General features: G+C 44.9%; 1 protein-coding gene across 2 annotated transcripts in view; it reads left to right on the top strand.

Moving 5' to 3' along the window:
• SLCO2A1 (solute carrier organic anion transporter family member 2A1) overlaps positions 1-14,210 on the top strand; it is a 59,819-nt gene that overhangs the window by 43,896 nt on the left and 1,713 nt on the right. The window contains exons 6-13 of one of the 2 annotated variants that reach the window (XM_081192625.1): positions 3,590-3,723; positions 5,173-5,254; positions 6,753-6,917; positions 8,698-8,887; positions 9,840-9,999; positions 11,350-11,519; positions 12,497-12,561; positions 13,226-13,346. In XM_081192625.1, the coding sequence (XP_081048751.1) occupies positions 3,590-3,723; positions 5,173-5,254; positions 6,753-6,917; positions 8,698-8,887; positions 9,840-9,999; positions 11,350-11,519; positions 12,497-12,561; positions 13,226-13,346 (1,087 nt within the window). The remainder of the gene's footprint in view (positions 1-3,589; positions 3,724-5,172; positions 5,255-6,752; positions 6,918-8,697; positions 8,888-9,839; positions 10,000-11,349; positions 11,520-12,496; positions 12,562-13,225; positions 13,347-14,210) is intronic. The other variant, XM_081192626.1, reaches the window with a different exon arrangement.

The following is a 14,210-nucleotide window of genomic DNA, read 5'->3' as shown; positions in this document are numbered from 1 at the left end:
TTTTCTGATATCCCCTACGTACCCAAAGACCAACATCACCACATATTCTTATCTGCAGATTAAAAGTCCTAAAGCAGCAAAAGGTTTTCAGGTATTATTGGAAGAATGTTAGAACCAGCACCACAAAGTAGTGGTTCAATTGCCAAAGTCGTTGCCCCATTAAGTGACCTGAGCATGCAGTGTGCAAGTCTGTCACTTTACCTGGTCAGGAAGGCCAACGCTTAGAGCTGTGGTGGGAGCTGTTGCTTCAGCAGTAGAGCAGCTCAGACTGGGCTGGGAGCTGGGAGCTCCATCCCTTTTGGGTTTTTGCCGGGCCCTGATCTGAGCAGCGTATTTCCATGTGCTGCCCCTTCCTCCTGAGCAGCTTCACATACTGCTGTCCATATAGTGGCCCTGATGTTCCTGTCTGGCTTGCTATCTCCTGTACACCTGTGACTCTGGGGGAAATTGTGTGTGTGTGACTGTGAGTGCCAGCCAGGAACTCAGGCAGCTGGTATGAGGACCCCAGTCATGGGGCAGGGATGTCCAGATCTGACCTCAATAAATATCTTTTAAAAAAAAAGGGATGTCCAGATCTGATGGCTGATCATTTGCAGTGTGGAGATCCACTAGAATAGCTTCCTTTGCTCCTCACCCGAGGGAGACATCACATTCGGTGTCTGCTGTTGAATCAGGGACATTTGTTGGTGATAGTACCTGTGCAATGCACAGCAGTGATTCAGATCCACTTTGCACAGATCACATAACCATGTTGGCAGGGAAGTATCCTGAATATGTGATGCCATAATGCATGTAGGTGGAACTGTCTATAGAAACTAGATGGGTTTATCTCCCTGCATGCAATGAACTTCATGCACTATTGTTGTTCTGTGGCAGAGTATGCAGGTAATCTGGAATGCAGGTAATCTGGCTAGATAGCTTCAGGCAGGCCATTCTCTCCATCTTTGATCCCCCCCCCCCGATCTACACCATGGTGCTATTTCTTGCTTCACATATATTGCCTGTCATTGGGGTGGGGGTGGGGCAGGGTGATGACAGTCTAGGGCAGTTGCATCACAAATTTGCTTTGTACGTCTGAAAGAGCACTGGACTCAGAAGATTGCTGCCTTAGGGTTGATCACTATTTCTACCTGTTCTCTCCAGCACCCACCCACTGTGTAACAGAGGCTTTCATCCTATATCCGTGTCTCTGTGCTAAAGAATTCTCCTGCATTGCTTCCAAGCAATTGGAGATAACAGAATGATACCTTGTGGAAGATAAAGAAAATAAGTGAGAAGAGAGGACGGAAATGACAGCGGGTTTCTTTTGCATGTAGACAGGCAGCTTTAATTACCCCTTTGTGGCCACCGCTTGATGATGTCGCCCAGTCTTGAGTGGGCCGGTCACGTCCAGGGAAGCTGAGCCATTGTTTTTGCCGGGCGTGGGCTCGTTTTTTTTGCCTGCACACGCTTTAATCCTGAAGGGCAGGAAGCTTGGGCTGAGGAGCAAAAGGCTGGAGATGGCTGTTTATTCCTTCCCACTCGTTAACAATGTGGAGAGACACTTTCCATGCCAACCCCAGTGAAGCGTGGGCTCCTTTGAGCAAGGCCTCCTGCCTGGAGGATGTCCGCTCTCAGAGTGAAATGACTCGGCGTCTCTTCTCCAGAGTCCCTGGAGAGCGTAGACTCCAAAAGCCAGGCTCATTCAGATGGCTGCTCCACGGGGGTCAGTGGCTGTGCTAGTGCCTGACTCTCTGCCAGCAGAACTCTGCCCAGCCTAGGAACAATGGGACAGGATAGTCTTTCCAGGAAGAGGGCAGCTAACATTTCCAGCTTCCCTGTCTGCACAGACTGCTGGGGAAACAGTTTCAGCAGGCATTAGGCGTCTAAAAGGAAAGAGGGTTGGTTTCTCTAATTAACTTTGTAATCGCACAAATGAATTGCATGTGCCAGCTCCTTCCTCTAACCCCATATCTTGGCTGTCGCCTGCTTAAAGCCTTCCCTCCCAAGAAACACCTTCCGCAGCACAGATGCTCTTTGGTTTCCACTGTGCATTCCTCACCAAATGCTCGTGCTTTCTCAAACTTCAGAGGGATTGTGATCTGAAGTGGCAGCAACTTTCCCAATGAAGTACAGTGGTACTTCAGGTTACATACGCTTCAGGTTACAGACTCCGCCAACCCAGAAATAGTGCTTCAGGTTAAGAACCTTGCTTCAGGAGGAGAACAGAAATTGTGCTCCAGGCGGCGTGGCGGCAGCAGAAGGCCCCATTAGCTAAAGTGGTGCTTCAGGTTAAGAACAGTTTCAGGTTAAGTACGGACCTCCGGAACGAATTAAGTACTTAACCTGAGGCACCACTGTATCATCGGGGAGAATATACCCTGCCTTCGCTAAAGAGACATGTTTTCACGAACTGTAGCAGGTGTGGCCCCCCAGATGTTGCTGAACCACAATTCCCACCAGCCCCAGCAAATGTGGGGAAGGATGAAAGGAGTTGTAGTTCTGCGACATCTGGAAGGCCACGGGTTCCCTACTCCTGAACTTACAGCTACTGGTTTTTAGAGCAGAGCTTCCTTAGGTGGTAAACCTCTCATTTATCCTAGTTTAGTGAAATGGCAGAATTATCAGTGTTGTGTCAGGCACTGAGATCTGAGTAGCTACAAAAAAATGTCTCTAGCCAAAAATAAAAAGCTCCAGTATTGAGAGACTCAATACAGCAACAACAAAGGAGCCCAGCTCTGGTGAGGCTGCATTGCCGCTTTTTGTAGGAATCCTGAGCAATATTGGATGTGCCCTTGAAGGTGATTGGTCACATGGGAAGATGGATCCCCCAGTCCTGGAGATATTTGGGGATTAGTGATATCTAAAAGAACATGAATGATATTAATTACCTACCAGACTTTTAGAAGACATCTGAAGGCAGCCCTGTTTAGGGAAGCTTTTAATGTTTGATTCATTACTGTATTTTAATATTTTGTTGGAAGCCTCTCGGAGTGGCTGCGGAAGCCCGGCCAGATGGACAGGGTATAAATAATAAATTATTATTATATTTTTATTTTTTATTTTTTTATTTTTTTTATTTTTTTATTTTTATTATTATTTTATTTTTATTATTATTTTATTAATTGAGGCACTAGGTCAGGGGAGGAGAACCTGTGGCCCTTGGGATGTTGTTGGACTACAACTCTCATCATCCCTGACCATTGGCCATGCTGGCTGGGGCTGCTGGAAGTTGGGGTCCATCAGCATCTGGAGGGCCACAGGTTCCCCTTCCTGCAAGGGTCAGTGAGCTATCTTTCATACTCCATGGGAACACAGTGCAGTGCAGTGCAGACCACCTAAATACAGTGGTACCTCAGGTTACAGACGCTTCAGGTTACAGACTCCGCTAACCCAGAAATAGTACCTTGGGTTAAGAACTTTGCTTCAGGATGAGAACAGAAATCACGTGGCGGTAGGAGGCCCCATTAGCTAAATTGGTACCTCAGGTTAAGAACAGTTTCAGGTTAAGAACGGACCTCCAGAACGAATTAAGTTCTTAACCCAACGTACCACTGTACCAGGAAGTGGACTCACAAAGCTCTTTTTTAATTTCTCCATCTCTTTTCAGAGGATGTGCAGTTGGTCCCAGGAGACCAGCGCTGGATTGGAGCCTGGTGGCTGGGACTCCTCATTGCCTCGGGCTGCTTGGTGCTGACGTCCATTCCCTATTTCTTCTTCCCCCGGTATATGCTCAAAGGGAGGGTAAGTGTCTCTGCTGATGGTGAAGAGAAGGGCAACCTTTTCCAACTACAGCTGTTGAGGGCACAGCCAAGAGGCAGCAGGGATTTTCCAAAGTGATTGGTGAACCCTTGCAAGGGAAAAATTCCTCTGAGGAACCTCTGTTGTTCTAGAGGGGAAGTCTCTTTGGCCCACTGGGAAGATGAAGAAGGCAGGCCTGTCCTGGATTGGGCCTGTATTTTTCTATTTTAAACCATTTTCCTATTTGCCTGCCTCTTAGGTAGCAGCTTGCTTGAGCAAGAACTCTTGTCTCGTCCCCTATTTCTGTACATCAGTTTTCTGATTTATTAATTTGGGCTCTTTAGGTGCTACAATAATCACTATGAAGAAAAGCCTGCCCTGCATGGGTTTGGCCTGCATGACTTCCAGTGTAGGATCTGTACACTGCAAACACATTATTCCACTGGGCAGAGCCTCTTGCTGTTGATAGAAGCATAACACCTTAAATGCCTGCCTTGCCAACACAGGGGATATGCCTTATTTATTACCTTATTCTAGCCTGCCTTGTGTCTAAAGAATGAGCAACAAGTTGAAATGGAAAAACTCTGTTTAAGGGTGCCATTCCATAGCAAGGAAGGCAGCATGTAAATACTCCCCTTATATATATATACATATATATATTTAAAGCCATTAACAAAGATGTTGGAAATACTATCAAGCATCCCAGTGTTAGTCTTTGTCTTGCATATTCAGTATAGCTCTGACTCCTTTCCTTACTTTGAAATACAGTAAGAGGGGAGAAATACGCATCCTCGTCTTAATCTCATATGAAGGCTTTTATAGTGTGTGTGTGCTTTCCCCTTTCTGTTATTACCCTTCATAGCAGCAGGAGAGCAGTTAATCTGGGGCTCAAACCCCTGACCTTGAGATTAAGAGTCTCATGCTCTCTACCAGATGAGCTTTTTCAGTGTCCCTCTCTGAAGGTGGACATAGAAGGCACCCCAAGCAGAGGGTGATGGTACAAAACGTAGCTCAAGAGCCGCCCCTAAAGTGTTCCAATCACTTTGTAAACCAAGAGGCAAAAGTTCTGCCATAGCTTCCCTTCGTATTCATCAAGTCAGTGTTCAAAATGGGGGTAAAGGTTCCAGCCTTGCCAATAGCCAAATCAAAGAAAGCTGTATGGAAGCAGGTGGAATGTCATTTGTATTGTGGGCAAGGTCAGTTTTTTTCCAGATGAGCCAGCCTTCTTTTTTGTTTCTTGCCTCAGTCTTTTTTGCTGTCGCTGTTATGCTCGGAGGAGAACATGCACACACCCCACAATAATTTCTCTTTTGCTTTTGCTGAGCCTGCTCCCAGGATCTGCATCCTGTTTCATGCTTGCTCTGCATGTTCAGGGCCTTGTTTCCAGAGGACAAAACGAACCACCACCCTCCTGTTCACACAAAAAACCCCTTCTCTTTGCTTCTGTCCCAGCAGGCGGAATATGAGGTGGACGTCCTGAAGAAGATTGAGAAGGCCAAGGCAGAGGAAGGATCACTGGTAGAATTTACCAAAAGTAAAGGCTTTTCTTACCAACTTTCAGCTTTCAGGCTACACTGCAAAAAAGGAACTGTTTAGAAATACAAGATCCCTTAGCACCCACACCTGTATCCTTATCTTAGCTAGCAGCTGTGTATGATTTTGTTATTTTGATGTTCTCCTGAAAGGCTTCTTGGCTGCAGCCTCTGCTGCTTTTGTGCAAAGCTCATCAGTTTAGCTACATATGACCATGCTGCATATTACAAGAAGGAAGAATCAAAGAACCTTCCTGGAGCAAACCCAGGCCCTATCTAGTCCAGCCTCCCGTTTGGCAGTGGCCAGCCAGCTGCCTCTGAGAAGCCCCTAAACAGGACATGAGGTTGTTCTCCAGCAACTGGCATTTCAGAGGCATGCAGCCTCTGGACCGGGACACAGCCCATAGACATAAAGATTTGTAGCCATTGATAGCACTCTCTTTTTACAAAAGATATTGTTAATGTAAACCCACCGCAGTCTGTTTTTGATATGTAACCTTTCCCTTAAGCCAGGGGTCTGCAACCCGCGGCTCCGGAGCCGCATGTGGCTCTTTTACATCTTTGCTGCGGCTCCGGGGCAGATACTAGCGAGGAGAGGAGGCACATTGTGCGCCCCGACACTCCTCACTGTGGCGGGCGCTGTACTGGCTGTGACGTCGCATGGGGGCGGTGCGTCGTTAGTCACGCACGGTCCCGGCGTCACTTTCCCACCCGCTGTCAGATCGTGGCTCCAGAGATATATTTGTTTTAAATGTAGCAATGGTTTTGCGGCTCCCAGTTGTTGTTTTTTCTTCGGAAACGGGCCCAAGTGGCTCTTTTTGTCTTAAAGGTTGCAGACCCCTGCCTTAAGCATTTAGCAGAAGGCCAGTTAAGAACCTAAATCAGTCCAGCCAAGGCATCACTGACTTTAGAAACAGAAGCCAGGTTTGACATGCCTTAATAGTCTGGCCCAATGGGAATAGAATTCCACGGGACTTTTTGGTGTAACTAACATTTATGATAGGGTAAGATATGTGACAACAAAGGAAAGGGCCTCCTAGGTACTGACATCCTGTCTATTGAATGCTGTTCCCTACAAAGCAGGGATGGGGAGCCTGTGGCTGGTGGACCACAACTCCCATCAGCCCCAGCTAGTGTGGTCCAACAACATTTGGAAGGCCACAGGTTCTCTATCCCTGCTATAGAGACTCACCTGGCACCCGACACCACAGTGCTTTTGGTGGTAGGCAGAAACTCTTTTGTACACCCATGTATTTTAAAAATGTGTATGTTTTAAGAATCTCTTTATTTTCCCCTTATAGGCTTATTGTTGTGTTTTGTGCTGCATCTAACCAATTTTGAACCAGCACGACCATTTTAAATGGAATGAAGAGCATGATAAAAAGCTGTTAAATAAATGAGATCGTAAGAGTGCTGTTGTTTTAAAGCATGCTCTCTGTTGCTCATGCAACTGGTGAGGCCCTCTGTATGACTGACATGTTCCCCTGTTTTTGCCTTCAGAGTTTCCCCAAGGCTTCCTGAGGCTGCTCCTCAATCCGCTCTTCATGTTCCTGGTTTTGGCTCAGTGCAGCTTCTCCTCAGTCATTGCTGGCCTCTCCACCTTCCTCAACAAGTTCCTAGAGAAACAGTTTGGCACCACCTCTTCGTATGCAAACTTCCTCATTGGTGAGGGAATGGCAATGCCTCTCAACTAATCATGATTTTTAGTTATTACAGCCCAAACCTTCTCAGAATAAAGTTATAGCCAGGTTACGTTCCTCAAGGCTTTGGGGCCAGTCCTTCTTGGTATCATACCAGCTGGCAGTCCAGTCTGATTGGAGGAGGACAGGGTAGGGCAGTCAAAGGCATCTAGGCAATCATTGGCTACCTCTCTAGTCCTTGGGCCACTCATGGAAAGAATGGGTGCCCTTTAACCACACCAGGCAATGAACATTACTCAGGAGTCAGGGCAGACTTTGGTTTGGCAGAGCTCTAAATGTTTGTGGGTGTTGGAGTCGTGGAGTCAAAAATAATTTAATTAAGGAAGTTGCTGTGGGGCCTTCTGCAGTTGGACAGTGTTTGTGTGGGCGACGGTCAAGCATTTCCATCTATCCTGGTTGTGAATCAGCTCACTGTGCTTCCCTTTTCTTTTCTCTCTCTCTCTCTCTCTCTCTCTCTCTCTCTCTCTCTGTATGTATGTATGTATGTATGTATCTGTATACTACACACTTACAGCTTCCTCAGTTAAGTGATGAAGCCAAACTCTGCTTGGATAGACCCTTTGAGATAGGCAGGATAAACTAGCACCCTTCTAAACAAGCTGAGGGCCCTGCAGTATGGGCAAACAGTTACATAATTCAAAAACGCAACAAAAGCATTCTGAAACTAGAAGGAAATACTCCTTCTATCTTGCCTGTAACATGGGACAAAGCTGTGCTGGAAGCAGGAGGTGTCCTCCATCTCCTTAGAGTGGAGGCTGACCTTATTTACCCAGAACTTTTGCGATCGGTGCCCCCACCATCTGCCAAGGCTATAATAAAAACTAGGTTGTGGGACATTGAACACCAGGAACTAACAGCAGCAGCAGAGAAAACACGTTCCCCTCTTTACTTTCAACTTTCTTGGGCATATGAAACTAATCACAATTATCTTGGATTTCTGCTTATCCCTCAAGAAAGAAGGGCATTTTCACTGGCCAGGTTTAATTCAAATCCATCAAACCTCCTTTGGGGAAGGTTCTCGGGAATGGTGGAAGGAGAAAGAATTTGCCCATGTGAAGACCACCTGCTGGAAACTCTTACTCATATGGTTCTTAAATGTAAACTATACGCTGATCTCCGCCAGCAGTTTCTAGATCAACTCTGCATCCCCAAATGGAAACCAGAGTTGGAGGTCATACATTTTCTATTACTGGGGAATGATCAGGAGTTCACCAAGTTTATGGCTAAATACCTTTATTTGGTTTTTTTGTCATAGAAACACATTGCAGGTGTCTGATCTCCCTGGAGACCTAGATATGTCATGTTAGACTGTTTTGCCTCTTTTCATTTGACAAATGTTCTGCAACATTGGGAAGGTGGTAATTCTGTATTGATTTACTATGGATGTTTGTATGTGATGCCACTAAAAGGTTTGATGATGATGATGATGAGTTACCCAGAACAAGTACACTTTTTCTGAATTACAAACACGAAGTCATTGCAACTAGGTGTTACATGCAAGATTCATGCAGACCCTCACAAGGAGGATGCTTCCCTTGGAGGAATCCCATTGCATGTAGAGCAGCCCCTAGGGTAGTGGCCAGGACTCAGTAAGAGTGACTCTGTTGGCCTCGCCATGCAAAATAGAGTACAGTTCTATTCCAGCTTTAAGATTGACTTCATGCTTTGGCTAAAAAAATTAAGTTGCTTTCAGTTACGAACCACTGTCTCCCATTGCTTCCTCTCCACCTCCCCTTTTTTTGCAGGATCTGTGAACCTTCCTGCAGCTGCCCTAGGAATGCTGTTTGGAGGCCTTGTCATGAAGCGTTTTGCTTTCTCCCTCAAAGCTATCCCACGGTTTGCCATCAGTGTGCTCCTCGTCTCCACACTTTGCTGCCTCCCTCTGTTCTTCATGGGTTGCTCTACAGAGAAGATAGCAGAAATTTATCCAGACAGGTAACACATTCTGCTTTCCATTAAGCACCGTGGGGGGGGGGAATTAGAATTTAGTGCAGAGGTGGGGGACCTGCGGCCCTCCAAAGATGGTTGGACCACAACTCCCATCAGCCCCAACTAGCATGACCAGTGATTAGGGACAATGGGAGTTGGAGTCCAGGAACATCTGGAGGGACACAGATTCACCATCCCTGACTTTGAGTCATCCACTCTAAAATCATGGGTACTCAGATTTCCCCCTTCACACTTTCCTTTGATAAACCCCAACAATTGCCACTGAATCATTTCTTCCTCCTTGCTGTTCTTTCTATTCCCCATGGTATTTCAGAGAGCGGGGAAGCTGAGTGGTAGAAAATGTTATTGGCACATTAAAAGAGACTGACTCCAGGTCACCTTCCATATAAAAGACTCTCAGGGCTTCCAAGGCTATGGAATTTCTCTAATTGAGGTCTCAGAGAGCTGATGGGGGTCAAAGTGGACAAGGTTTGTCTAAATGGCAGCTCTCAATATTGCACACATCCCATGTGATACTGACCTTGGATCGTACTTTGCACCTAGAATGTTTCCAGTTTTCATTCTCGTTTTCTTTTGACTGGCTTTTTTCGTCTTTGTTCTGCTTTGGGTGTTCAGTGGTGGGGTTCCCCCCTTCTTTTTACTGGTAAGACTCAGCTCAGGTTGATTCCTCCAGGCATCAAATGTTTTCCCACCCAGGTACGTGAGTGTTTTGTCTGCATGTGCGTGTGAGTAATAATTACGACCGAGTTCACTGAAAAACCTTAGACGTATCTTGGGTGGGTAAGTCCTAGGCAGGAGGCCAGACTTCCAAGTGGCAAGAACTCAACAATAACAGACTGGGAAACAAAGGTTAATCACCCAATGCATTAAAAAAAAAAGAGTATCTTTCACCCATCTTCTTTAATTTCATTTTATTTTGCCTCTTTTTTTCTGGCAGGACATCAAGTTCCCCAGGACAGGCTCAATGCAACAGGATGTGCTCCTGCTCAGACTATCTCTTCCACCCAGTCTGTGGAGATGATGGCGTGGAGTACCTTTCTCCCTGCCACGCTGGTTGTACTGGTTTATTCAGTAATTCTTCCGCATCCCGTGTTAAGGTATGTAGTAGTACCGATGGAAAACTCCAGGGGCTGGTAAGAGGATCTGGAGTACTGAATGTCCACTCATCTTAATGGCCTTAAATCTAAATACAGTAGTACCTTGGTTTACAACCATAATCCGTTCCAAAGGTCCAGTTGTAAACCAAAACAGGTTGTATGTAACCCAAGGCGTGCTTTCGCCAGTGGGGCCTCCCCCTGAAATTGGTTGTAATCCCCCCAAAAATGGGTTGTAATCAAAAAAAAAAAAGGGACACAGACTTCCAGGTTTGATGTGGTTGTAATCCAAAATGGTTGTAATCCAAGGCGGTTGCAAACCAAGGTACCACTGTAGTGCTCAACATACAGAGGTGTTGCTAGAGCTTTGGGCTCCTGAGCCATTGAGTTATACTCAGTATTGGCTCCAGTTGGCCTACCTGTTGAAAATAGTGACTTAGCAGGGAATCCATAGCTCTGTTGGAGAACACATGCTCCTCAGGTTCAATTCCAGACATCCCCAATACAGCAGCATCTTGGGAAAAGCTGTGTCTGAGAATTTGAAGCGCTTCTGCCATTCAAAGTTGATAACAGAATGGGTAAATGGACCACTGGTTCATTTGATTGCTCCACTAGTAAGATGCTGTGGTATTACATGGTCTTCCAAACACAATCCAGGTTTTGACTTATAATGGCTCATGCCCTACATCTTCAAGAGGAAGCCTGGTGTACCACCCCAATACTTAAGATCACCCTAAAGGGCCCTCTTAATAATATCACCAGTATATCACTGGCATGTCACATACACAGCCAAAATATGAGCATCTATTGGAAGCCTCTTATGTTCCTTGTCTCATTTGCTGCATTGCTTACCTGCCTGTGTCACAACCTTTTCTACGTGATGTTTGTGGTTGTTGCTGTTCTTGCGACCTAGGCTGAACCAATTTGGATCAAATATTAGCACGTGTACTTTTTTTCATCTGTTCATTTACCTGTGTTCCCATATTCAAAGTATTGAGAACTGCCATAAGCTCTCAAGGGATTGGATCACAAGTTTTCAAATCGCACATTTGATTTTTAAAAGCACTGTATGAATTCTCAGTCACATTAGTGCAGTACTGCCTTCCTTCCACAAGTGTATTCCCACGCTCCCCTGACGACCAAATTGCTGCTCTGATTGACAGCGGCTTTCCAGGCAGATGGTTTTCACATTGTCTGCTACCCAAGCCTTTTAATTGGAGACATCAGGAATTGAAACCTGTGGCCTTCTGCTTGCAAATATCCTCTGCTCCAGCACCGGACCTTGTGGTCCCTCCCTGAACAAAATGGATTCCCAGAAATGAAATTGACTTTCTCCTCTGCTATTCCAACCAGATCTACACAAACTGCTCCTGTATCAAAACCAGCAATGGCCAGTCCTCAGCAAAGACTGGTTCCTGCCCAATCCGTTGTGCTTCTTTGCTGCTGCCTGTTATTTTCCTCATCTCCTTTGCTGCATTGGTTGCCTGCTTGTGTCACAACCCTCTCTACATGATGGTGCTAAGGTAAGTAGGCACATTAGGGCAGAGGACGGGGAGAGAAATTCACATTAACTCTTCCAATTCACATATCGTGAATGAATCAATATGCAAACCAAAAGACAGCTCTCCTTCAGAATCCACACCTTTGAATTTTGCAGTGCAGTTTGCCATCTAAAGAATGCATATGAAAATGCAGGTAACTGTGAAAATAATGCACAAATGTCCATTCTTTTGCTGCAAAAAATAAATAAATGCTTGTGCTAGGCAAAATTGTGTGCAAATGCAAATATCAGGAGAAATGTGGGTGAATTTTCATGTGATTTAAAAAAAATATCACAGACACATGGAAACTGGATGAATTAAATTCAAGACTGGAAAAATTAGAAACTGAAATTAACAGAGTCGTCCATTTCTAACATAGGACCAGAGCACATTTCACTACACAAGAAGATAACCTCTGCAAGACATGCCTGTAATTTACGGGATCCACAGGCTTTTATATTTATTTGTTCTCATATATTCCCCAACTTTCTCATCATAAAATGGTGACTCACAGACACAAAAAAAGAGGATTTTATATGTTGTGGTCTTGTTTGTGAACCACCCAGAGACCTCCAGGTATAGGGTGGTGTATAAAAAAAATTTTTTTTAAAGGAATAAATGTCCCGGAAGCACAAAACAGTCAATTGCCCGTAACATCACTAAAGTGGAAGAAAATCTGCAGTCCCACATTGCTGTTTGAATATGTTTTAATAAGGAAGGTTAGCCTTCAGCTGGCCTCAGAATGTTTTACCTGCCACCACACGACAAGGATCTGATTTATGGCAAGTGGACAGGACATTTTCAGCTTTGCTGTATGAAAGATCTGGCCGCTTTGAATCTTGCTGCATTGTGTCATGAACCCACAAAACATCATCAGGCTTCTTAACTTTCTCCCAGAGCAATACCAACTAGCTTTTGAGCCAAAAGTATCTCACATACTGTGTCTTTATCCTACTCAGGGTGGTGAATCCTGATGAAAAGTCATTTGCCATTGGAGTCCAGTTCCTGTTGATGAGATTGCTAGGTGAGTGTCTGCCAGGACCTGCAAGGCTAATAAATATGTACAGTCAGAAGTAAATCCTGCTGTGTTCAATGGGGCAATCTACGACCTTTTAAACTGTGGGGGGGGGGGATGAATGGGAAATATTTACTGCATATATATCAAAGCATTGTATACAGGCTGATACATCAGCAGGATTCTAAATAACATTTGCAATATTTTAACGAAAGATAGAATTAGATACGAATAGATGGAAAATTTAATTTGTACATGCATGAATTAATAATGAAAATAATGGAACCATGGAGAGGGTAGGGAAGAAAAGGGAGTTGGAAATCCCACATTTCGATGTTGTATTGATTGTATAAGAAGTATGGAAAAGGTTACAGTTGCATTTAAACTTTTCTTTTCAATGTTTAAGTTTATATGATGTTTGTTATTATTTAGAATTGATAAAAATATGTTTAAAAATAATAAACTGTGTGTTTGTGTGTTACGGTGGTCCTCAGATGAAGGGTGGTATAGAAATAATAATAATAATAATAATAATAATAATAATAATAATAATAATAATAATAATAATAATAATAATAATAATAATAAATTACTAACTGTGAGAGATGCAGTGGGGAGATGCTTTGCCTGCAATTGGACCCTTTTGGTCCTCACCTTTTTCTTTCTTTTGAAGCCTGGCTGCCAGCTCCTGCCCTCTTTGGCTTCCTCATCGACTCCTCGTGCATCTGGTGGAGGAAACAGTGCAACAAGAGCGGATCTTGCACGTACTACGACAATAACTTCCTCCGCAGCAGGTAACCCACCTGTATAGTTTATCTCCCGGGAGGTGTAAAAAACCTGATGTGCGGAAAATCAACTCCCAGCAGGACAGATGCAAAACTGGGGCCAAGTTACATGTTACGTTAGCTCCGCATCTATGCCCATTAAGTTCAGTCCCCAACCCTACACAAATTGCCAGTGCAGACAGATATGCTTTGGCTAGGAGTTTTTTTCCTAATGCAAATTGCTGGCATGAGGGTGTTCACGTCCTCCACCCTCAAAGCTAGACTCCTCTTCCAAATCCTTCCACCACCCCCTGCCATGCTTGACAGTTCATGTTCAGAAAGCCACCTGCACTTAGGGCATAGATCTCGAGCTGAAGCACTGTCTATTTTAACCCTTAGGAATCAATAGGGCTGAAGGGTCAGCAAGGCAGCTCCCTGCTTGTAATGTGGCTTTGTTTATGTTGGAGCCCATGGCTGCAGTTATCCCTGCTGACAGCTGTTTGTCAGGCTTGCTTGGTTGCTGCCTGAATCTTCACGTCCTCTCCACCCTGCGCTCCGATTCTTGCTCTCTTAACCTGCGTGTGCAGCTGCATCACGCTGAGCCTTGAGGCTGTGATTTAGAAAGAAAAACTCCCTGCTGAACCTGAGAATTACGGAATGCATTGTTTTCATGGGAGACCCAATTATCTGAGCTCCTGAGGCCATCAATACGTGAACACATCTTGGCATCCTCTACGTGGTTCTTGGTTTTTTCTTTTAAAAAATTAAATCCTTTTGGAAAGACATACATGACTCAGGTCTACGGACCAGACTAGCGCACCAGGAATTCCCCCTGAGCCTACGCCCTAGGAACCCTGCAGTCATTCCCTTTCCTTAGAAGAGAAATCTCCATAT

This window comes from Podarcis bocagei (genome assembly GCF_964188305.1).
Source record: "Podarcis bocagei genome assembly, chromosome: 4".
Taxonomy (NCBI): Eukaryota; Metazoa; Chordata; class Lepidosauria; order Squamata; family Lacertidae; genus Podarcis; species Podarcis bocagei.
Note: the sequence above shows the minus strand (reverse complement) of the source record. Positions and strands in the feature narration are given on the sequence as shown.